The sequence below is a fragment of the Metopolophium dirhodum genome, chromosome 4 (assembly GCF_019925205.1).
Source record: "Metopolophium dirhodum isolate CAU chromosome 4, ASM1992520v1, whole genome shotgun sequence".
NCBI lineage: Eukaryota > Metazoa > Arthropoda > Insecta > Hemiptera > Aphididae > Metopolophium > Metopolophium dirhodum.
This window is the reverse complement of record NC_083563.1, coordinates 15,360,734-15,387,929: the sequence shown is the minus strand read 5'-3', so window position 1 is coordinate 15,387,929 and position 27,196 is coordinate 15,360,734. Positions and strand designations below refer to the sequence as shown.

Below are 27,196 nucleotides of genomic sequence, written 5' to 3'. Positions count from 1 at the left end.
TATTTAACACTTAAGAGGATGTCAGATTTTTAGCGCACCATTTATTTCTCTCTCCAACCCACGCACAATCATTTTAGTGTTTTCTTAATCGTACATTTGGTATGCTACGCGTGGGTCAAAGATGGAAAGCAAATAGTGCGCTGACATCCCAACCAGCAACAAGTTTACACGAGTGAGCTGGGTATGGCTCCATCATAGATAATAAAGATATGGATAGGACATAATGGTCTTATCAGCGGTCTTCGTCCTTCGAGGGGAACAATTGAGGCCAAATAAAGTATACTCATATCGAGTATCGACTATCAATATAAAGGAGCCTCAATTGCCTTCCCCTCCGGGAACGCGGCCTCAAATGTATTTAACATAGGCGTGGACTATCCATGGTGTCAACAATCAGAGGATCAACTTGATAATCAAACACTTGAGTTCGGCAACCTGCAGCAACTCAGGATTTTTTTATTCTGAAAAGTGTCCTAATGAGTCATAAGAATGTTAGTTAGGTAAACCTATGGTGAGTTGAAGCTAGTGGCTTTTGCAATTCAAGATCTTTTCCTACGTATTCGGCATTGTTAACATAACTATTCTACCTTTACACTTTTTCTTCCCCCGTCTCTCACAGCTATATACAGGTTCAGCCACTCTCATTCCACACCTCCATATGATCAGTAATCTGTCTATCCATCTCTTCTTCAGTCTTCTCGTCCCTCATTTCCCACCTAAATTAACTAACTTCTATAGCCACTCTCACTATCTCTTATCATACAGTGACCGAACCACCTAAACCTATTCTCTCTTGTCTTGTACTACAATATGTACACTAACCTACACTACCCTTAATTAATTAATTTCTTATTCTATCCTCTTTTGTATCTTAACACCTAACTTATTATTCTCATATCTGCTACCCTCACACCACTTACTTACCCTAACCTTACATTTCTTTTTCATCTTTCCCTTTCATACACCAAACATTCTGAAATCCTGTTGACCCATTTCCTTATCTTCGCCATATTACACACTACCTAATTCCTATTCACCCAGTCTCTAGTTACCTACAAGTAATCGTACTTGATTATCGGTGAAAATATTTAAATATCATTGAGCGAATTCCCTACTCGAAAGAATTACTTAAAAAAATATCATACCTCCCAATTTTCTAATTTTTAACACGACTTTATTGATAGCCGGAATAGTGTTATACCAGTATAATTACAATACAAATATTGAAAAATTTCGGGCAATACATCCTTTGATCAATTAACAATAATAAAAAAAAAACCTACTGAGAAATAAGAAAATACATACCCCGTGACGGAATCAAAATCTGCTACGAAACTTAGTCTTCGAAGCACTGAAACGTTCACACATTTCAATCTGCTTATGATATAATATTATTCCCAGTTTGAAAATTCCCGTATGCGCAGAAAATGTATGTTTCACATTTAACGAAAACTAAAACTATCGTGACGGAACGGAATTACGAAGAACGTATAAGACAAAAATAATCGTCACCAAGTGGTAGGTATAATCTGCTATGTACTTACAAATCATATTAAATAACATTGATTATTATGTACCTATTTTCTTATTTTATTAGGTAGGTATAAAAACCTACCTTATTCCTACTTATAAAAGCATTGCCTAATCATTGATTTCAAATTTTAAAAATTATTCTACTATAACAATAAATTAACAGTTGTAGGCAAAGTATTATAATTTAAGGTATTTTTCATAATATCCTTATTTTTGTACACCCATAACAACTGGATTTTAAAAACTACTCTACGCCTAGCGGATATATAAGTTTGTCTGACAATAAAATATATTTACATTAAGTCTACCGCGTCAACAGAGTAGAAGGACAAAACTTACCTACGTAATTATTTATTCTTCCGGCGAAACGCGTTCCCTTCGAGTGTATAATATTGTCTAGTGTTAGAGCTGTGCATCTCCGCCAAGGAAAATGCATATCTTCGATCCAAAAGTTCAGTCTGGAAGTATTGAGATTAATGACATTTATAAAAATAGGCACCTAGCTCATAACCAGAATGGAACGAAATATGTGAGTACGTATTGGAATTCAAATTTACAATATAGATAACGGTATTTTTACTTGGTAACCATTTATTTATTACTTGGTTTATTAACAAATTCTAATTGATATAAAATAGTAATTAAATAAAAATAGTTTTATTGATCCCAATACTTAAAAATAATGTTTCAAATAAAATAATAAAGAGAATTTAAGAAATACCTATTAATTAATATGTATTACCTAAATAACAAAATAACTAAATAAATTCGTGTTTTTTTTTAAACATTTTCACGGCTCCTCTCTTACGAAATTGTGTCACTTCTCCTTAGAGTAGCATAGGAGGTTATGAACACTTGAAATTGTGCATGTTAAAAAATCAGCAATATCCTCCTCCCCCCCCCTTGACAAAATCATTTGACTCATTTAGCTACTTTTTGAATTAAGAACGTTACATTGAACATACAAAACCGTACCTACCTACATAATAGTTATCAACCTAAAACGTTAAGTTATAAATAGGACGTAGATTTAAATGCATTAAAAACAAGAAAAATGCCTTAAAATATTTGACTTCAACCCATATAAACGTTCTAATTTCATTTTTCAATTCGTTGATAATATATGAAACGAATTCTTTGCTTGGAAAGCAATGTCATAGAAAATTCAGAAAATGCAGTTTATATTTAAATCCGTGGCCTAATTATAAATAATAATTTCTGATGCATTGATGCTGAAGAGTGAGGGGGTTGGACAATCAGCCGTACCGAAATCTAACATCTTAATAATAATACATTATATATATATTATTGTTTAATATAAACAATTTTTCACACACGCGTCATGGTATGAAAATAAAAAATATTTATAATTCATATTTATACCGATTTATGCCGATCTTCTATATTAATAATAATTATAAATATATAGCAATAACAAATCATTTTTGGGTTACTTGGGATACCGAGTTGCGGTCGAGATTATAACAGGTAAAAAAAAAAAATCCGAGTTGCGGTCGGGATCAAAACAGGTTAAATATCAAAATAGGTAAAAATCCTAGTTGCGGTAAAAAAATATGATTAATAATTATTATGTTTTAAATATTGACCATAGTTACATATTATTATGCTAAATACAAAAATGAAACGGTCAAAATACAAATTTTGAATATAAAATATAAAGTAAAGAAATGCATAAAGAAAAAACTGTATTTATTCATACAATTTTGAAATCAAAAACATTAGAACAAGATAATGCTTTCTTGATAAATTAAAAATATTTGAAGATTTTATTTGTCATACGTTTACATGGCAATAGTAAAATTCTATTAAACCTATTAGGTACGTAAACAACATTTATTAATATGACAAATATTTAAAATTTAAAAAAAGGGGGACCCTCGTGTTAATAACCCTCACTTTGTTTTTTGGATAGCGCTGGGAGTTTTCGTGCACAAACGTCGGGACCTTGTGCACATTTCTGCACAAACGATACACAAACGTTTGACACCTTAAAAATTTCAATTTTCCAAAAAGAGGGTGTCTCGTTTCAATGCCCCCCCCCCACTTTGTTTTTTGGATAGCGCTGGGAGTTTTTGTGCACAAACGATGCACAAACGTTTGGAGTGGTCAGAAGTTCAAATTTCGAAAGTGGGGAGGGGGGGGGGGCATTGACATGGACCTTGAAAATAATAAATTACAAAATTTTGGCAACATCGTATATTATCGAAAATTGGATAAGAGCTCATCGGATAATCGATAACGGGATACTGACCGCAATTAAAACGTTAATTTTACCTTCAATATTATTAAGACCGCAATTCGTCTATTGCGACCGCAACTCGGACAATACCCATTTTTGAATAGCGGCCCACCTGAAAGTTCCCAGTATCCCGCCGGCTTAGTCCGCCCCTGGTTCATATTGTAACCAAAAAATCTATTATAAACACAGTTACTTTTTACCGATATTATAAGTTAAAATTTGGACGAAATTACATATTAAAACTAAGAAGAACGATTATAGTTATTTTGTTGTAATTTAAAAGTAGTAGGTATTCGCGGATTTATGAAACTAAGTGATTTTAATTAGAGTCTTGTAATGTAACCTACCTATATGTAAAAAATAAATAAATTTAATAATAACTATTGAACTTTTAGGAACACAAAAGGTAACACATTCGTGTATGTAGTATTACACTATTTATATATAGGTATATTTATAGATACATTATTCATAAGTGCGCACACGTCAGGATAGGCTGCAGTTGACCATTCCGTGAATATTACTTTTATGTGTACTTGGTTATACGTCCCTAATCCCTATGATTTAGAATATAGATATTAGGTGAACAATAGAAGTTAAGTATGTGACACTAAATTAATAGTTACCTATAACTTATAATAACGTTGTATTTGGAAAAAAAAATTACCAGTTATTAATTAAAATTGTATCTTATGACTATTATCAGTTAAAGCTATAACATATATTTCTATAAATTAAACCAGAACATATATATATTAAGTACCTTATATAGGTAAGCTCCTATTAATTATAATTATTCTACGAACAGGGACTGGAAAAACGACGATGACGTTTATATCTCGCGTATTTTATACATTTCTGGTTCGGAACTAAAATATGCGCATACAACACTTGGATAGCACATTTTTCGTGACATTAAATATTTATTTTAAGTCTTAAAAGTAAATTTAAGCCCCAAAAGAATATAAAAACAAACTTACTTCAATTATCGACTCTTTCGGCGGAATCCGTGACGTGTGTGAACTGCAACGCCCATGAGGAAACGCTCCAGATTACAGAACTTAGAATATTGTAATTTATGAAAAATAAAATTATACGAAACGCAGTAAGTTTTTTGCTCATGTTTTCTTTGCTTATTGAAATTTTAGAATTTTTAATCGACTGTGTCTTCTGCAACGATTTTGAGATTTGCCATAGATAAATAAATAAAATGATATTGATATTATACTAGGTACGTCAATATGATGAATCCACGGATATTATATAATGCGACTTTTTATATCAAAGAGTTCCGTGTTAAGGGACAATTTGTTTATTGAAATTTGATATGACAATAAAACCAAAATAGTTTATAATTTTGAATTTGAATTATAATAATATGATATAGGTATTATTTAAATTATTATTTTAGTTTATCAATTTAATTATTGATTAAGGTGGTGAATAGATATCAGAAGCACAAGAATTTTATTATAAGAGTATATTGTATTTTATGAATTATTAAATAAAAATGTGATGACTGGATTTTAGAGTTAACATAAAGCCATAAACGTATACAATAAATTCATCAAATACCATAATACCAACTAGATTTCTAAATCTCTAAGTCTATAATTTTAGATTCTGGGCGGATCGATGACTGTATTAATTTTATAATGATGTGTTCTTTATTTTTTTTAATATTTTCAATTATTTTTTCTTGTGGTCTATGTAAATATATTTTTGGTGTTTTAAGGCTGCTGTAAGATCAATTTATGAGAATCCTTGCATTTAATTGTTAGGATTATTTGATATGAATAATTATTTTATAGAAGGTACTTATTTATAGGTAAGTCGATCAGAAACTATATTTACACTGAATAATGTTAATAGTAAAAAGCTATTAAGATATCTATTATTTGTATTTATTTGTTAATAATAATTAAAACTTAAATATTAGCAGTAATCTTGTTCCTTTCACAAAATGTTTTTTAATTATTTTTACGAAGACGGTCTCGCGTATTTTATACATTGCGCTTTTGGGATTAAACTTATAAATGCTTCTACGTAACCCAGTTAACAGATTGTCCGTGGCAATAAATATTTAATTTAATCCTAAAAAGTAAATGTAAAATAGTAATAATATGAAAACAAACTTACGCGTAAGTATCGACTCTTCCGGTGAAACCTAGCTAGAGTGCCGCCGCCGCCGAAGAAACTATCTTTATCCATCTTCATCTCGCTCTGAACTGAAACTTGAAAGTATCAAAATATTTTATGAAAATAACCTGAATACCTGATCATAACGAAATGTGTGAGTTTGTGTTAAAACTTACATTATAATGTATACGGCTCATAACTGTCGGTCTATATCGATGGCTTATTACTTATTTGTTCACTGAAATTATTAAAATTGTTTATCGTCGCCGACGAATGTCGACAATTGACGATTGCCATAGATATTATAAAATATATTATTTACTATGATAAATCCATAGAACTTTATATTATACTAAGTATCTATACAGTCTATTGATAAATATTAAATCGTATGTACTTTTACAGAAAGTACTTTGTGATCAGCAATGTACCTATTCTGGTTATCTATTTTAGTTATAGTTCGCATGCCAAATTTAACTGTGCGAAACTGGTCCACAAGTTTATAGACATTTTATTATTCGAATGCATTATCCCACCAGTTCCTCTAGACACAGTGTTTGAGAAGTTATATTTTTTTGGTACCTAATTAAATTGCAATATGAATTATTATAAGTTACCTATGTAGGTAGTAGGTACTTGTCCAAAACTCGACTACCGGGATTTAAATAAAAAAATGTGATTTATAGGTAATCTATTGGCTATTGATCTATTATAAAATAGAAATTTAACCTACCAATAATATCACGTTTTAACAAAATCAATTTTAGTTTTTGGTGCAACTTTAAGTCAAATGATCGCAGATAGCTAAGGTACATGCAATTTCCCCTGATTGTTTATAATAGCATTTTCTATACACCACCAAAATATTTTGACTTGTTTTGCTGTTTGTGGGCATTTTCAGTTTTCATTTTTTTTAGTTTTATTTTCTATAAATGTCAATCAAGTTTTAGTAGTGGGGTCAAAAAGCATGAACATTTAATAAAAGGCTCCTGATATATTGTTACAATAACAGGTGAAATATTTTAAAATTAATAGGCACAATTTATGAACTATAAAATTGAAAAATGATATTTCAACTTTTATAGCTAAGGTTTGAAAATTGAAAACAAAGTTCCACGTAAATAGATTATTCTGTAACCAAAAAATCTAAAAAAATTTTTTAGAAAAAACACAATTTTTCTTATACCTAGTTATTTTATATTTTTATGATCAAATTGGACGAAATCAGATATTTAAACAAAGAAGAACGATTTTAGTTCGTGCTATACCTATTTTAAAAATATTATTCGTGGATAATTGAAACGACTAAAATATATTATTATATACAAATATGACAATAAACAAATAATAATAATTCAACTTAACCGTATCTATTCATACGTTGCAGATCACAAAGATTTCTGTAAAAGAACACACAATTTATCAATTGACCATATAGGTAGGTACTGAGTATATAAGTTTAATGGATTTATCATAATATACCTAATATATTTTGTATCATCTATGATAATCGCCAATAATTATCGACATTCGTCGGAAACGGTTAACAATTCTATGATAATTTCCGTGAACAAAAAAAATAAAATGAGCCAACAATAGACGGACAGTTTGTTAAGCAGTAGGTATATATAATATTAAAATATAAGTTTTACCCCGAACCCGCACATTTGAGTGCGTTCGGGTTGTTTTCATAAAATAGATACTTTCAAGTTTCTGTTCGGAGTACTTTTTAAACTTGAATTATATATTTATTGCCACCGACAATCTTTTTACTGGATGACGTATCGTCATCTGGTATATGGTGATGGAATCACTAGAAAAAATTATGTAAATAAAAATTTAAAAAACAACAAAATACCTATAGGTACTCAATTTGATGCTTCTAACGCAAAGACCATACTGTGTCATCCTCTGACTTCCGTCGCAAGATACCTAGATTGCATTGCTATACACAACCCAGACAGCCATGCCGGAACATATAATGCTTTCATAAAATTCTATCTAGTTTAAAAGTTAAATATTTAAAATGTAATATTATTTTAATTTTTTAACATATTTATAAGACTAATATTGTTTTTTGAAACATTAGTTTAGTTTTATAATTGTGTTTTATTTTTAATATTACAGTGAAAATTTTACAGGCATATTCAAGTAATATTATATGCATAAATTCAAATAGGTAATGTTTTTCGTCATACATTTCCAAAAAGTTTTGGTTACTTTCATTTTCAAATATTGTTGTTAAGGGGGGATCACACGGCGCGTAGTGTGGAGCGTGATATATACCGCGCATGCACAGTAAAACCGCCGCTCCGTTAGATTGGATGAAACGAGCCGCACCAATTTTCCTTTGGCACGGGATACAGAGACCGACAATTGTCGGGAAGAGACGCGCTGCGCATAAAAACTTTGCCGCACCACCCCGCGCAACACAAAACACACGGCGCGTCAAGTGTCAACTGTACCACGCTATACCACTCCACACTCCATCTTAAACTTAATTGTAATGAGCCCAGTGGCGTAATTAGGAATTTGGTTTGGGGGGGGGGGGGGATATACGTTTTTAGCATTCATTAATGGTCATTATTATCAATACTTTGATCAAAATGTTAGCAGTAATAAAAAAGTTTTGGGAGGGGATCTATCGCCCTAATCACCCCCTAATTACGCCCCTGAATGAGCCACTATATAGGCTACCTATAATATGTGTATCAATAGATATTAGAAGAATACGGTTAGCATTAGCAACATTATTTTCATTGGCCATCGAAAAGGTTTGGTGGTTTTCAGTGCATTTGTGCGGGCACATAACACTATTAGAACATTTAGAACACTATTTAGAATAATTGACGTGTAGCCCGTGTCGCCACGCTGAAAATACGTCCGGTCGACAATGAAATCGTTATTACTTATTAGGTATTCGCATAATACATTTCGTGTATTGACAATAACTAAATATTTTATAAGCTACAATTATACTGTCATACACACTGGTTCGTTCACCAACGAGAATTACCACCACCAGGAGAAATAAACGTAAATACAATTATAGTTAAAAATAAGTTCATTAATTTGAAGAAAAAAAAAATTTTTCATTTTTCAATCACTTTGTATATTGAAGGAACACGCTGAATACATCCGAAAATATGTTACGTTAAAATGCTGTAACAACAATAATATTATAGTTTATTATTATGGTATGGTAAATATTGTTATGGACGTTCGGAGATATTTTTATTTCGTAGAAAAAATAAATACACACACTAAAAATATACAAATTAAAAATCAATTATATCATTCGATTCTTGAGACATTACCTGATCGCCTACAATATATTTTAGACGGTGACGGGGAGCTAGAGGCTTTGGCTAGGCTTGTCGTTTATGTCAAGGGGGGAATAGCAATATTGCATACCTACTGTAAATATTATCTATAATATTCATCACATTATTTGATGAATTTATCAAGATTCATCATATTATTATTATAATTTATAATTTATAAACATTAGTCTAACGCTGCGGCCTGCGGTTAACGCGTTTATTTATTACTGATAACGAAAACATTTTATTTTTGGTATTATTTTGTCGCCAATTTTCGTACACCGCTGCGGCGCTACCTAACCGTCATCCTAGACGATCGCGTTTTGTGATTGGCCGACAGTGTCACTCACCGGTGTCGCCGCCGAGTGGTATATGTATTATGTTGTTATAATGTTTTTCCATGCGTTTTGCATTTTTGCGTTGGCTGTTTTGACTTTTGACTTTTGTTTTATAGTGACTATACTAGGGTTGCCATAATTTCATCAAGTAAAACCGGGACAGACAGAAAAATAGTAAATAAATTTAGAAATATTATTGAACTATATTCGCCATTGGATATGTATTAAATAACGACACAATACTACAATAGGTTATAGTGTTATAACTTATACACTTTATTACTATAACAAATTGACAATGTAAAATTTTTTTTAAAATTTATTGTTTTATAATATTTAACAATATGAAATTAATATACTATAATTATAAAATAACAACATTTTTTATTTATTTACTTGTACTTGGGCCGGGGTGGCTGGGCTCTTCTGTCTCATTTTCTTTGTACCATTCATATTTCTTAGATGATTTAACCGATGTAAGTAAAGATGGCTGTGTTTTAACATACTCGTAAAATTCGGAACAAGTCTTTTTATAATTGTACTTGCACATTATAATACTTTCCACGGTATCAAGCTGAAGACGATTTCGTTCGTCAGTCCATTGTATTTCCATTAAAGAAAATACACGTTCGACGTTAGCATTGTGGGCTGGTATTGCAAAAACATACTGAGCAATTTTTAAAAGTTCTGAGTGTTGTTCATCGTGTATTGACACACTAAAAAAACATTGCCATTTTTCACTAGCAATTTTATTATCCCAATCTAATATACTGTTTTTGAATTCTTCGATTTTTTTTTTTAAGTATGTTAGCTGATCAAACAATAAAGAATCATCTAACTGTATGTTTTTATCAGATAAATAAATTATTGTTTCTTCTACGTCACGCCATGCTATCGGCTCCAATAAAGACATCCAGTCAAAAACATGAAAGTGATTTGTTGAGACCGACCATTTGGTTAAATACGTAATTGCTGTATTGTAAAACTCATCAACTTCTTCATAAAATGTATGTTTTACTTGATCAGATATTTCTTCTTTTCTCAACATTTCTAGAACTTTTAAACCAACAAATTTATTAATTTGTCTATTTTTTAAGTTATCTGAAATGGTGCTTAATATTTTTCTTAGTTCAATTATACTCGTTTTAGATTTTTCAATCAATAAAATGTTCCTGTTAAAAATAACGAGTTGTGCATGTAAAAACCACATATATGTTTCACTCATCGGACTATTAAATGTGTCTAATAGTATTTTTGGAGGTTTCTCTTCGGACTGAAAAAATGATTTTAGTGCAGGCCACATAGATAGCGTTCTTTCTACTGCTGGTAGCAATGATACCCACCGAGTTTTGGAATGATTTAAAATAGTTCTGTAGTTGATATCCACAAATTCACAGAAATCTTTTAATTTTTCTGTTCTTACAGTGTAAATAGAAAAGTACCCAAATATTTTAAATATGATCATTTCAGCATCAAAACTAAACGTATTTGCAGCTGTAGAAATAGTATTGTGCAATATGTGAGCAGAGCAGCCAACACCTTCCAGTTCATTTTGAATGGCTTCTTTTAGTTTAAAAAAAATATTATTTTGTCCTTTTCTATGAATTCCTCCGAAGTTTGTGTTTGCATTATCTGCACAAAATGCAATGCATTTTTTTAAAGGTATTTTCAAATTATTTAATGTATCAATACAATATTGCGAAATTGTTTCTGAAGTTTCGTTTTTAAGAGAACTCATTTTTATTAATTGACTTTTTGTACCATCTGACTTTGTAAAATATTGAATTATAATTGGAAATATTTTTTCTGATTTATGATTACTAGCGTCCGTCGCCAAACTAAAGAAAATTGTATTTTCTAAATCTGATTTAAATATATCAACTGTATGTGGAGCTAAAATGTATTTTACTATTGCAGTGCCTTTAGTTCGTGCGGTTGACATTTTACAAGCAATTTTTGAGTCGGGAAATAATTTTGAATAAAGTGGTGTAGTACAGTCCAGTGAATTAAATGAATTATGGTGAAAAATTACCTTATAAACATTAACCAACTCTGCAGCAGCTACCAATTTTTCTTCTTTTGTATCAGGAGTTACAAAAAACTTGGTCACTTTTTCACTAATATTTACACTTTGAGAATTTTTTTTATGTTTGTTACATTTAATATGATCGACTATGTCAGATTTTCCACCGTGGTCAACTTGAAGATAGCTTTTGCAAAAAGTGCAATATGCTTCAAATTCATTTCTACCTTTTTTTATAAAACTCCAAGTAACGGAAAACTCATCACGAAAGTGACATTTTCTTTTTGGTGCCATAATAACGAATAAAATAATAAATACGAACAATCTAGGCTACGGTCTACGAGTGACTAGTGACTACGACCTACGTTCTACTGATGTAAAAGTCATTAGTCTGTCTCTGTATCACCCGTATGGCTATATCGATTATCGATAAGACGATAAAATATAAAAATAAAACATGTAAACTGCAGCATAGTGCACAGCGCACATGACTTGTTTGTTGTTCTCGAATATTACGGTATTATTATTTTATATTTAGCCTATGGATTTATCAATTATTCGTTATCTTTAACATTAACATGTTGACTCTCGATTTCAATTATTATTTTTAAAAATAAAATTGTAGAAATTAAACAATTTTAATTTTTTCCTAAAACCGGGACATATAGACGTCCCGAAAAATGTTTTCGGGACACCGGGACACAAAGTCAAAAACCGGTGACAGTCCCGGTTTTCCGGGACGTATGGCAACCCTAGACTATACTCGCGTAACTTCTAAGTTCTAGGTCCTATAACAGTAATTTGTTGATACTCATTAGCCTAGCCAATACGCACTTGTTTTTGCGACTTTCAAGTAAGTATACCTTAGACATTGATTATTATTATAAAACAGAAAGCGGTCTGTCTGCTGTCATGGTGTACGGGGCACGCTGTCCACACGGACAGACCGCTTTGTGTTTGATTGAGACTTAAAGGACATCACAACACTACATACAAGTCTGCTTAGGTTTAAAGTATATCGTTATATAAGAAATATGGTGTGGGTCTCACACTTCAACACTAATTATTCAATGAGATACATGTGTTTGAAAATATTATACGTGTAACGTACAACCGTCGTATATGGCGGCGTATATGTTTTACGTGTAAAAGTGTGTAGATTAACACAACAATTTCAATCGTTTTACCTTTTTTTTAGATTTTTGGATTTTTGGACTGCATTATAATAAACCAATAAACTAAAAATTAAAAATTAAGTGTTGTGATGTCCTTTCTATAATAGAATATATTATGTGAATACCTAGGTACCTACACTTTAAATGTTGTAAGCTAAAATGTATATACTATATATTTTTTGACAAGAGTCCAGATATTTAAATTATTTAATTTCAATTGTAAGTCAAACTGTAATTTATTCAATTTTCAGACATTTAATTAATTTTTCTTTCTGTTGATGTAAATTATATTAATAGAGTAGAGGTACTTATATACTTCCAACATTTTAAAAGTATTTGTGTAGTACGTTTACTATTGCTATAATATATATCTTAAATATTATGTGTTGTTATTATTATTATTAGTATAATATTATTTAAACAGTACCAATTGTGTAGCTATTTAAACCTTAATCACCTATAAACTGCTATACATATTGTAAATTATAATACACTATCTGTGAAGTATATATTAATATATTATTATGAAGTACCTAGTTCTGCATGGATGATAGTTCCTATAAATTGACGACACCATTGTCGTCAAGCATAATTAATGTATCAAAATAAACTAAATTAAGGATGGGCAGTGGATGAGTTTAAAGGTTTAGGTACCCACCAATCACAAAACAATATAAATTATATAATGTTATTTATTTATTAAATCAAAAGCAGATATAAGTAGGTCCTAGGTATAAATAAATTAAATAGGTAGGTATCTAATATATACATTTATATATTAACATAGGTATGTATTTAAGTTAAATACTTGTATAATGTATACCTAATAGGTATGTCCTTAGTTAAATCTTATTAAATAAAATTTAGGTATATACTACACATCTACACTGGTACATATATAAGTCATTGAACATTATTACTATTGTTGCAGTAGATCTAGGTAGGTATTCTATAGAAATAGTTATTATAAAATAAATTATGGTAGGCATTAGACAATCAGATCTTTAGTCTATTATAGATTTAACAAATTAGTTGAAATTCAGAATTTTACTGTTGAAAATTACAGGGTTTTAAAAATGCAATCCAGAAGAAAAATTCAAAAAGAGTTAGATTCTTTACAGTGTATTAAAATATGTACTGACAATAACAATGATTTCATCGAAAGAGAAGATAGCCTATTTGTCAATTCGCTTTATATCCCTTCAACTAGCACAGAAAAAAATTCTCAATCTATTCAGGAAACTTCCATTTCTTCATTTCATAATGTTCCAAATATTGTAGAAATCAATGTCAATGAAAACTGCAATTTATCTAATGCAGATCAGTCTAATAATAATTCATTAAAAATACCTTCTAGTTATACTAAAGAAAGTACTAATAGTATAAGTGGTAGTAGTATTAAAGATGATTTATGTAAATGGATAATTGAGTGCAATGTTCCCCAAAGCACTGCAAGTAAATTATTGTATTTGATGAAACAAAGGGAAATAATTAATACCAATGAGCTGCCTTGGGATACTCGGACATTGTTAGCTACTCCACGGTTAATATCAAGTATTCGTATTGTTGAACCTGGTCAATATTACCATTTTGGACTACCTAGCATCAGGAATAATTCGACATGCATCCTCTAATATGACGGAAATTAAAATTATAATTGGTATCGATGGATTACCCATACCTAAAAGTAGCAATAGTCAGTTGTGGCCCATTTTGGCATATATAAGTAATGATACAACTAAAACAGTTTTTCCTGTAGGTATTTACCATGGCTATACTAAACCTAAGGACAGCAATGATTTTCTTGTTGATTTTATATCAGAAGCTAAAGAACTTGTTACCAATGGTATTACTTTGAATAACTGTAATATGAAAGTATCATTTGGTGCTTTTATATGTGCTAAGGCGTTTATACTAAAATTAAAGGGTCATTCTGGATTTTCATCTTGCACTCGTTGTATTCAAGTTGGAGAACATTATCTAAATCGTGTCTGTTATCCATATTGCAATTTTTCTACTAAAAGAACTCATGAATCATATGCAAGTAAAGCATTCGAAGAACACCATATTGGGAATACCCTATCAAGGCTCATTGAAGTTCCAGGTTTAGATATTGTTACCATGTTTCCTCTTGATTACATGCATCTTGTGGCCCTGGGGGTTGTCAAAAAACTTATTTTACTTTGGTTACATACTGGGCCAGTACAAACACGTATTCAAGGCCTAAATATAAACATATTAAGTAATTCATTACTGAACATTAAACAATTCATTCCTATTGATTTTCCACGGAAAACTAGATTGATACAGGATGTTGGGAGATATAAAGCCAGTGAATTGAGATTTTTTATTGTGTATGTCGGGCCTATTGTGCTCAAAAATGTTATTATTGATAATTCATATACTAATTTTATGGCATTACATGTGGCAATGACAATATTGTTAAGTCCTGATTATAGTTGTTATTTGAACTATGCCAAAGAACTACTTCACTATTTTGTTAGAACGTTTGAAAATATTTATGGCCGGCAGCATATTTCACATAATGTTCATGGACTTCTACATCTCCCTGATGATTATATTAATTTTGGTCCTCTTGATAATGCCTCTGCATTTCCATTTGAAAATTATATGAAAGAGTTAAAGAGTAAAGTCCGAAAAAATGAAAAACCTTTGGAGCAATTGGTTAATAGATATGAAGAAATGTATAAGCTACCTGCCTCACTAGTAGTTAAACAAAAATTCCCAGTTATGTCTAAACAACATAAAAGTGGACCATTAGTTGATAATATTAAAGGATTAGAATTCAAAAAACTAACTTTTGATAAATTTAAAATTAATATTTCAGTCACTAAAGAGAGTTATGTATTAACTAATAATAAAAAAGTCGTTAAATGTTTGAATTTTGTTAAAACCAATCAAGGCAGTATCAAATTAGTAGGAAAAGCTTTTGTGATAATGATTCCTCTATATAAAAACCCTGTTGATTCTACAATTTTTGATATTTATATTGTAAAAAACCTTAGTAATAAATTGTCGTGTTGGGACTATGTAGATATAAAAAAAAAAATAATGTTAATTGAACATGAAAATAATTTAATTGCTATGCCAATTATTCATACTTAATTAAATACAATTATGTATAAAATTGTAAATATTATTAATTATTTAAGAATTCTGTATATTATAACCTATAATACATAATACTAATATTATACCTAGTGATCATTAATTTCAATTTGTATTGTTAAGTATTTGAAATATTGTGTAGTTCCTATATATTATTAATCATGTATAATTTCAAATATCACTATATAATATTTATATGTAATGTAATTGTAGATAAATTAAATAACTAGTTAAGATAAATAGGATGTAGTTGGTTTAATATAATTGTTAGTATTTAGAAAGTATGTTTTGGAGGTAATTCATATTTCTTAATAAAATATTGAATTTAGATTTCTTAAAATCATAATGTGGGTTGTTGTCCACTTTTTAAATGAGGACACGGTGGAATCTGTTCCCGAAACATGGTACCAAAAAAAAGATAAAACATGCGCTTGGCCAATTGTATCAAAGAAGTCAAAAAAATGTATCGAAAAAAAAGATTATCCAGATGAAAAAAACTATCAGTGGTTACCTGCAAGGATGCTTGGTCGAAAGTTTGGTAAGTAATAATTAAAAAATATATGTTTTTAAGGTGGCCACCGAAACTTAAATTTGTTTCTTTTTGTATTTTAGGATCTTTAGAAGAAGCACGGATGAAAACAAACCGGGCACAATTCTACTCAGATTTGTCTGCAAATGAAGATTTAAATGCTCAACGCCTGTTAAAATCAAAAAGTATAATGGAAAGTCCCCCTTCGTTAAGACTAAGTAAATTTGATTTTTAAGTTTAGTCTTCTAGCTAATCTCTAGGTGTTTTATTTAAATTTACTTTAGTTTGTACTTAATATATAATATTATGTTTTTGTATGTACCTACCTAATTTTAATTTTTTAATTTTCTAGAAAAAATTAAAAAAACTGTTGAAAACACTGGTGGTTTTGATGATGAATCAGATATTGAAGATGGCCATGATTCTGATAAAGACCCTGACTATCATAAATCAATCATTTTAAATGGTATGTATATATTTTGGCTCGTATTTTTCTATATAATTTGTGTGTTTTATTATAATATTTATTTCAAACAAGTACACATATATTTATTTGTTAACAGTTCCATCAGTATCACAAACAATGACTAATCGTAATGACAAGTATTTTATGAATTCTCCAATTGGGAAAATTTTGATTGAAGAAACTAGTCCATCTATTATGTCTTCTATGCCTCCAAAACAACCATTAATTGAATCCATTACTTTGCCATCACCTCAACATTCAAACGCTACACCATCATCAAATCCTAAAAAAAAATAGTTTTATTTTCAACTGTTGGGTCCAAAGGTAAAATCTGAATTAAAGCTGTATTTCCTAAATGATTTTTAATTTGTCTTTTGCTTATTAGGGTGAAATAATCGTTCATCTAAGTATAATACAGAATTGTATGGTATGTCTTATGCAGGTATGTGTATTATTATGTTGTATAGAATGTATCAATTAAGTTTATTTAAGAATCAGAAAATCAGACCTTATTTATATTTGTATTACAATAATTCTTATTTTATTTGTAATAATAACCAGGCAGTGGCACACATTACACTATATAAGTTTTACTGATTTGTATAATTTTACAATAATTATTTTAAACAAGTACACATATATTTATTTGTTAACAGTTCCATCAGTATCACAAGCAATGACTAATCGTAATGACAAGTATGTTATGAATTCTCCAATTGGGAAAATTTTGATTTAAGAAACTAGTCCATCTATTATGTCTTCTATGCCTCCAAAACAACCATTTATTGAATATATAAATTTGCCATCACCTGCTGTATCTCATCGGTCAAACCCTACACCATTAACTCGTCCTATAAAAAGAGTTTTATTTCCAACTGTTGAGTCCGAAGGTAAAATATAAATTAAATCTGTATTTCCTAAATGATTTTTAATTTGTTTTTTGCTTAATTATAGGGTCAAATCGTTCATCTAAATATAATACAGAATATGACTGTGGCATGACTGATACAGGTATGTATTATAATTATCTTCTATATTGAATGTATCAATTAGTCATCGTTATAATAATACAACTTCATTCATATTTTATTTGTAAATTGTAATGGTAGCTAGGCAGTGGCATACATTCAAATATACGTCATGTATGTGTTTATAATTATAACATGTTTTTCATATTATGAGTGCATAGATCGGTTGGTGGATAGGTATTGTGGTCTAACTGATCTTGTATTTTTCATACATTTAAAATTTTTTATAAATAATATTAATTTCTTGGCAAATAAAAATATGTTTTCAATATTTAAATTTTTTCTACTTATACACCAGCTACGGCAATGGTAAATAAGTAGATTATTATAAATTAATTCGTCTATTTTCTAGCATTCAAAAATGTTGTTGTCAGTTCCTTAAATAAAGTTAAGCATGCAATTTCTGCGATACATTCAACTGTGAATTCAAGCTATATGGTGTTGGAAGGATTTATTAATAACTTTGGACAATCAAGAGCTACAGAAATAGCTATGCAGTATGAGAATGGATGTAGTTTAGACGATTTCTTCCCAATTACTAATGAAGAAGATTTACAGTTACTTAACAATAAAGTTAAGTCTGATAAACAATTTCGATTAAATATGGTAAATGTATAAACTATTATTTGTTGAAGCAGCTGTAAAAATGTTAGTTCAATTTTATTTAGGTTTCCAAGTTGATCCTTACTCGTGGGTACAAAAGATGTTGGTGATAGCGTGAGACGACTTATGGGACGTATGTTTATTGATGATGTTTTAACCGAGTATTCTCTTCTGGGAAAAAAGAAGAAAAAAAACTTCTCAGAATTGCCTGTTTATCAACTATTCATAGGTGAGTACTTAACTTAAAATGATTTCTTTATTAATAATAATACTTTTGATACTTTTAGGTACTATAGCCTGTAGTTAGTATCATAGTTTAAAATTGACCTTATTTATTAGGTTATTACTTATTAGGTTAATGATGATATAAATAAGCTACACCCCAAAATACATAATATGCTAAAACTCTTGTTTAAAATTGGCACTATTAATATAATATTAATGAGCTTTTAATTCAAGTCTAGTATTATGAACATAATTTATAAAATATTTATGTTTTAAAATACACTACTAATAAATTGAAAATTAGACCAACATAATTATTAATTATTTACCTTAAAATAAGATTATATTATTATTGATTATTTAAATACAGAGTAAATGTCAGATAATTTTTATAAGCTACCATAATAAGCCTTATATTCTTGAAAATTAGTTATGTTATGTTATGGTATTAAATAGAGCTTGGATATGAAGGCAGTTTAAACAATAAAAGCACTTAAAATGTGAGAGGCAAAAAGAAAAGTATTTGTGGTAAAATGTTTAAACGGACATATATTTATTAATCTATATTGATAGGTAGTACCTGTAGGTAGTTTCATCTTTCTTAAGGTCCCCTGCAGTGGTAGTGGTGTCGTTAAATTCTATTGTCTTGGCTTTACCGCCGCGGTGAGCGGTGAAATGTGTCCTGCAGCAATTCACCGCCACCACTGCAGTGTGTGGAGACCTTTAAACTTTAAATTAACTTGTCACACTCAATAAAGTATTAGGTAATATCAAGAAGTATTGCTAATAGTATAACACATTAAAATAATTTTAAATATAACATCGACAATGTGTAATCATCACAATAAAGTCTTATCGATTTGTACAGTTTATACATGTATAAAAACTGTCAGACCTATTAAAATTTCAAAATTTCAAAAAGGCATTTATAAGTAAAAAAGCAAAAAAAAAAAAAAATTCATCCATTATTAGAAATTAAATTAAACACATTTTGATATAAAAATTATTTTTCTATTATCATAAACAAAGGTATTTGCATTCCAGTCCGAGCCCTAGTAATAAATATAATAATGTTACTTTTTGTGGTGGACATTTTATTTGTATTAACTTTATGTATGTTTTATTTGTTTTAGATGCATTAAGAATCCATCAAAAAACAAAGATAAGATCAATAAAGATTTTAATGACCCATTAGCAAACTGGCTCAATCACTCTAAATTTAGGCTTCTGAACAAAGCAGTTGAAAAAAATAACAAACTATAAATTGTGTTCTTTAATAAATATGAATTAATAAATAATAAACAATATATTAGGTACTATAATTGCATTAAAACTTTGTTTTATTTAAAATCTGCATTCCATTCTATATTAAACATATAGCTTTATTGTAACATTTAAAAGGCGGACAAAAACGGACGACAAAAAATTATTATAACATTCCAGTGATATTAGTAACACTACGTTGAAAATTTATTAGAACATTACACGTTATATATTCTCTAAACTTTATTTTGTTGTCTGGGAATATGTTTTAATTTTCTGAATTATGTAGGTATCCTAGCTGGGCCCTATCTAGTTGATGTTATGAACTGTGAATAAATTATTGCTTGTCAATGGATGGTTTTATAGAATGACACACTGGTAATGTAAACTGTGTTTTATAAAATGCTGGTAATTTAACACTGTTGACGTTTTCAACTGATTTGATTGAAGAAATCCATGATGTATAATTCAAAGGATATGCAGTCATTTTCCAAGGGCTTAATATTTTATTTCCGAGAATCACTTGATCAAAAATTCCCTAGAAAATATAATTAGTATTATTTTACATACAATATTTTAATTCAGTAATTATACTCAGTTGGTAGTTAAAATAAATATAATACAATCTGCTTCAGTGATTTTAAATATTACCACTTTTGTTTCTAAAAAGGTAATGTAACCAGTCGCCAGTCTGTATACAATTTATCAAATATTAACTTCTATGGTAACTGGTAAGCATTATATTATACTATAATACTATAGTATAGTATTATAAATTATACTATTTCAGTCTCAGACCATGAATAAAATAATTTATTGTCAGCTATTATTACCTTCCCATCTTCAATAAAGTCTCCAAAATTAATCCTTCCCTGATTCTCAATTAAAATGCTTAGGTTTTGAACAGTACGGTTAATGTTTAAGCTTATTGTAGTACTAGCTGCCCGATCTTCCTCCGGAAGAAATTATTTTTTTATAATTTGATTTAAAAACTTAAGACTATTTTTTTGGCTATACAAATAAATATAACATAATTACATATTGCAGTTATTGTTATTGCTAGTTTCTGAAAATGATATATCCTTTATTTAGAATTCAACCACTGGAGTGGTCAATTGTATTCTTTTTATTATAGAATGGAGATAAGGTAGAAAAAAATGTAACAATAAATTATTTGTTCAATGAATAATATATATTTCAAATGGAAAAATGCAAGTGCAAACAAATGCAATAATTAATAATAATAACAATAATAAATACATAATATACAATCAAATTAAAAATATAGACAATAATAAAATTAATAATCAATGTCTTTTTGTCTTCTATTAATAATCCTATTCTCTACCGCTTGACGTTCGAGATTTAATCTAATTTTTTTAAATGTAAGTTCAGTAATTTCACTTTGCAGCTGTTCTTGGAGGACGTATATCTCGTCTAAACGACGTTTCGTAGACTTTTCGTCTTTCACTATGTGTGAAAAAATCTTATCATCTACTGATGTTAAATATGCGTTATCTGTTATTGAAAAAAAAAATACAATACACATTATAGAATGTTGCTATGTAAGTCAATTTGTAACTATTTTAAAAACCTACCTGATTGATTTAACGTAGTGTTATCGATTGACGATGATTGTGTTGAATCCATTCTATTGACTTGATATTGGCCCTCCTTTTTATACCATTCTTTTAACACTTCTTTTTCAGGCCAATTAGGGTTAATTTGTATAACAGTAGACTGCGTTACAGATATTTTTTTACCTTTTTTATTAACAACTAATTTACCCTTCTCAACTGAAAGAACGTCTTCTATTTTTCCACTAAATACAGAAGCTTCTTCGTTCCATAGCGTAAGTGTAATCTAAAATTAAATATAATATAAAATCATTTATAGGTATTTAAAACAGATAAAATGTTTATTGTAATATAAACCCTATTTAGGTACCTCGATTCCAGTATTATCTGCTATTATAACATCTCGTAGTTTTAACTTTTTTTTTTTGGCTTCACAATGTCTACTATGTCTTCTATGCGAATTATTACTCCAATAGTGTCTAGAAAGTAATTAAGTAGTAAATAAAATTAATTATAACGGAAGACTATATAGTAATGTGTAATACATACCAACCATCGCATCATTATTTAATGATATAATACTATCAAACGTCATAAGAGTGACGTGTGTTGGAACTACATCCGATGTATCTTCTATTTGAGTAATAATTGTCATAGGTCCCATTATAATTTTATAATTATGATTAAGGCGATTGTATAATTTATTAGCTTTGTTAATTTTTCCATTTACTATGCTAAAAATCTGGTCTTTCTATAAAGGTACAAATCATAATGTTTTTATAGATATAAGATACATTTTTAAATTTAATAAATCGTAATTGACGATCGTAATATTATTATTTATTACTATTCTTCATATCATACCTTGAAAATTGAGCACACATTTTCGGCATCGTTATTAAAAGCGGTGAGACGTATTTCTCCCGTAGCATCAAATATATCCACACAAAAAAGTTTTCCTGTATTATTTTTGAAGGTACGTAACTCGTGAACTTTTAAAACACGTGCTTTAATCTGAAAACTAAATATCTAATTATATTACATCATATTATAAATGCTGCATATAACATTAATACGTAGTGCAAAAAAAGTGCCATTAATAATTTGTAAAGTATTGTATATCTAAGTTTCAGTAATTAGAAATCGATAATTACCTTGATCCCAATGACTGATCGATGTCTCGAATATTTACCACACCGGCCATAATATTGAAACAGCAAAAAAACTTACTATAAGTAGTAAAATCCACCACTACCAAAAGCCCTTCGTCTGTATAAAGGATATCCATCATCTTCAGTAATAGTACTGTTAGTAAATGCTTTCGGATACCTAATAGAACAAATGAATTTTTTTTTATTAAATATGCATTCCTTTGCATATGTATACAATAAAAATGCAAAATAATGTTAATCTTAAACTAATTACGATTTGTTATGTAAAACCACCTTAAGTAGGTAACTGCATGGCACTTGAATATATCTATTATATAACTTGAAAATTAAGTTTTTACTCATAACTTACAAAGAAAGTCCTATCAATAGAATTTAACTTCATAATATATATGAGGAACTTTAAAGTTTAAACTGCATTATTGTAATAAATATTAATTATTACAATTATCACAATAATTAAATATATTATTAATTAATATTATAATAAATACATTCGTATGCGCTTTTGCACTAAAAAATAACTAAATACCTACACTTATACAAATAAAAAATATAAGTACAAATCATGAAATTTTAAAAATATACTTAATTTAAAAAAATATAAATTATAATTCAAAACATTTATATAAATGTATAATAGTTATTAATATGAAATAGATTTAAATATGTATACTGAATATTAAAATGTATTATTACCTTTTTGAACATTTTTGGTTTTCTCCCATACATGGAGAATTTGGATTCATATAGCCACGTGGGCCATGCACCATGTGTTTTTTAACTATTTCAAATAGTTCAGGATCAATATCGGGATTTGGTAACTCAGCACTTATTATACTATCGACATCATTTGGTCTAATTTTATCAACTAACCAAACCAGTAAATGAACATGAGGAAGACCTTAAATAATGAATAATTATACGTAGAAAAATAAATAAATAAATAATACCATTCATGTATTACCACGTTTTTGCCACTCAACAGTATACATATAACACTGCGTTTCACCAAATATACGATGTTTCACAATTAAGTTCATTAGAACTTTAATTTTTTGATGAAAAACTCTAGCGATAATATCGTGTCTGTCTTGTGGGGTTTGACCATGTTTGAGTTCTCTTTTTATATCCGTCCAATTTGGATTACATGTAAATGTAATGAACAAATTTGGAGTTCCAAAATTACGAACGTAAGTCATGGCATCCATAGTTTTTTCGTGCATGTATCTAAAAATTAATAGTATGTACAATTTTAGATTTTTAAAATTAATATTACAGTACATTTTTCGTAGCAATTTTAAGTTATAAGATACAAAATATTTTACTACCTTGGACCTCCTGTAAATGAAGAAGGTAAAATATAAAGTTGTCCAATGTCATTCACATGACCGTCATTTTCTATAGCATCACGTAAATGAATGTAATCTTCCGCTCTTAATTTTGACTGATTATTTCGTATAAATAAAAGCCGTTCTGATTCTATTTTGGCATACATATCAACCTTTAGAAAAAATTTAAATTAAAAATTACATTATTTTTAAATTATTATAATATTTATACATGTTTTTGATTAAATTGAAAAAATATTGTTTACTTACCCAATATTTATTAATAAGTTTTCTATAATTATGTAAATGATTGTAGATATGATGTCTCTCCATCATTCTATAAGCATAATACTGTTTTTAAGAAACAGTTTTATGACTATTGTATTCATTTAAATTAACATTAAATGACAAAATATCAATAGCATAACCATCTTCACTGTGTAGAAATATCAGTGGATATTCTAGAGAATCATAAGACCTTAAAAACACATAAATAAAAATTAAGAAAAAATGTAAAGTGAATACACTTTAAAATTAATTTACCTATGAGTTTCACTTATTCGTTGTAACTTTTCATCTTTTCTAGATAAAATTATATCGCGATTTCCATATTCTTCTCCAATCATTATTACAGCCATTTCTACTTGAGATGGTGCATTAAATCTACCTCTATGTTGACCTCGAGGAACCATATTTGCATTTATGACTATTCGGTATTGATCAGTGGGCATATGATCCAATGCAGTTTTGAACTTCGTAATTAAAGGATTGACATTATGTAACAATAATTGCAAATCTCTTATAATATCTAAATGTATAAATATATAAATTAAAACGTTTTAAACAACAAATATATTATACAATACAATTACCTTTATTCAATCCACTGCAAACACCCATTCGCGCATCTATTTGTTCCTCTTCGTCATCCATAAAATAAACTTGTAAATATTTATGATTTGTATTTGGTAAAGGCATCAACGATCTGGCTAAATGATACACTTGACCTCTTATTTTAAATGTAGGCATATAATTTTCGACAATAGTTTCTGCCGCTCCAAATGAGGTCATATGAAATGCATTATTATATTTATTAATATTTTCTAAAAAGTGTTTTGAAATATTTGTTGAATTTTCCAAAAGAGTTTTCATTGGTTCTGGTGGTTCATCGATATTTGGAATACGAACAGTTCCATTTGAACAACACATACCAGCAGATTCTCCTTTAATTAAGAAAATAATATAAAACGTTTTCAAAATTCTAAAAATGTATACACTAAGGTATAAGGTACCTTTAAATTTCATTGCATTGCAATATTGACAAATGACATCCATTACACCGATACAGACATCATTGTCGTCATAATATGGATGCTTAGGTTGGTATAAATAGGCAGACCGGAATTTTACCCACTTGAACGGTATATCACCTAAAGTATATGCATTTATAATAATAAATGGTAGTGAAACATAGGCGAAGTATAATAAACAGATATGTCCAAGTTGCCGAGGGTTATCTTTCTTTAATAAAAAAATAAATAAATAAACAGATGTATTATTTAATAATGTATATACTATATATACCACATACCAAATAATGTGGGTTCAGCATTTGGTCTTAACCTCTTACGCTGTGTAGTAAAAAACATATTGGTTTCAAAGTGACAATTGCACACTCTTAAGTTTTTATTATTCGTACGAATATTGGTTTCGCGTTCCAACAAATCGGTCCTGTTGCAACTATTAAGCCATTGTATTAACCTATAAATATTTAAATCATTAGGTGGGCACACTTTATAAAATTTTTAATTAATAATTACAATTATTAAGTATTAGGTGTTATTAAATACCTCTCTCCTCCATTTGGAATTGCATACGATGAAATTGCCTGATTGCAATTTGAACGATTTTCACAATGTAAAACGATGCACCTCTTATTACTCATAATAATAATTATTATTATTGAAATAATTATAAATTTAAATAATACTTGACAAAAAAAATAATGTATAGTTAGTATAATGCTATACGACAAACTACTGAACGATTGGAGTTGGAGCTGTCGATCTCATCGATCTCATAAATAAGGGAACGCGCATGCGTATTTTTTGTACATTATTATTGGTCAATGATTATAAAATAAATAAACAAAAAAAAAAAGAAACAATAGACATCGCTATTCGTGAATATATGAAAATAATTGCTAATCAGTTAATTATTATTATTATTATTATTATTATTATTATTATTATTATTATTATTATGAGGGTTCAAAACCGGTTTCCTTCGTCTCCAAAATCAAGTTAGATTCTTATTATATAGATTAGCTTTCAACCAATTCATAGTACCCACTTGTACCTAAAAAAAAAATTTGAACACCCATGTTTCTAAAACTATAACTGCAATGTAACTCTACTTGATCCATGTAATGATTGCTCGATCTCTAACCGTGTTCACAGTTAGGTTTACTGGATTTTCAACATTTTTTTGATCATCTGTTAATGTTGTTTCATATATTACTAAACCACAGTTAATATCTAAGTCCTCAAACGGTAAAGGAACATCACTGATCACTGGTTTAATACGTTGAGCAACCTTTTCAAATATGCCGATGTGAATCCAAAATTTGTACCTCCGTGAAACATATAAAAGCTAAACGAAGCATTCATTGCCAACATTACTTTCATTTGTTTTACAACATCGATGGGGTTTACTATAGATTCTGATTCTTGCCAATGAGTTAACCAACCGGGATATAACTCTGAGTTCACTAGTGGACCTACTTTTTGAACCTTTCTCATGAAGTCAAAACATTGGGAAGCTAGAACAAACATATAAAAATAAACTATAATTCAAATCTGCAATAAATTTAATATTTTATAAAATTTTATAAATATTTATAAGTTGCGTATTAAACTTGGCGTGGTGAAACGAAGACAGTCTCGCGTATTTTATGTATTGCGCTTTTGGGATTAAACTTATAAATGCTTCTATATACGTCACATGGTTAACAGATTTTCCGTGGAAATAAATATTTAATTTAAGTCTAAAAAGTAAATGTAAAATAGTAGGTAATAATATGAAA

At 29.0% G+C, this 27,196-nt stretch overlaps 2 protein-coding genes and 1 pseudogene across 2 annotated transcripts; 1 reads left to right on the top strand and 2 right to left on the bottom strand.

Annotated features, from left to right (window-relative positions):
• The first annotated feature begins 17,591 nt into the window (after positions 1 to 17,591).
• LOC132943674 (uncharacterized) lies at positions 17,592 to 20,048 on the top strand (annotated as a pseudogene).
• A 1,176-nt stretch (positions 20,049 to 21,224) lies between these two features.
• Positions 21,225 to 24,489, bottom strand: LOC132943798 (uncharacterized). Its single transcript, XM_061012902.1, has 10 exons — positions 24,382 to 24,489; positions 24,112 to 24,284; positions 23,748 to 24,010; positions 23,480 to 23,684; positions 22,766 to 22,940; positions 22,476 to 22,632; positions 22,161 to 22,362; positions 21,982 to 22,090; positions 21,633 to 21,897; positions 21,225 to 21,552 (listed from the first exon to the last, which is right to left on the bottom strand). Exons 1-5 carry the CDS (start codon positions 24,445 to 24,447, stop codon positions 22,841 to 22,843), a joined length of 807 nt encoding a protein of 268 aa, XP_060868885.1. The 5' UTR covers positions 24,448 to 24,489; the 3' UTR covers positions 21,225 to 21,552; positions 21,633 to 21,897; positions 21,982 to 22,090; positions 22,161 to 22,362; positions 22,476 to 22,632; positions 22,766 to 22,840.
• Positions 24,469 to 26,119, bottom strand: LOC132943554 (uncharacterized). Its single transcript, XM_061012592.1, has 6 exons — positions 25,962 to 26,119; positions 25,703 to 25,872; positions 25,404 to 25,541; positions 24,984 to 25,334; positions 24,655 to 24,919; positions 24,469 to 24,589 (listed from the first exon to the last, which is right to left on the bottom strand). Exons 1-6 carry the CDS (start codon positions 26,054 to 26,056, stop codon positions 24,469 to 24,471), a joined length of 1,140 nt encoding a protein of 379 aa, XP_060868575.1. The 5' UTR covers positions 26,057 to 26,119.
• Positions 26,120 to 27,196: the final 1,077 nt, after the last annotated feature.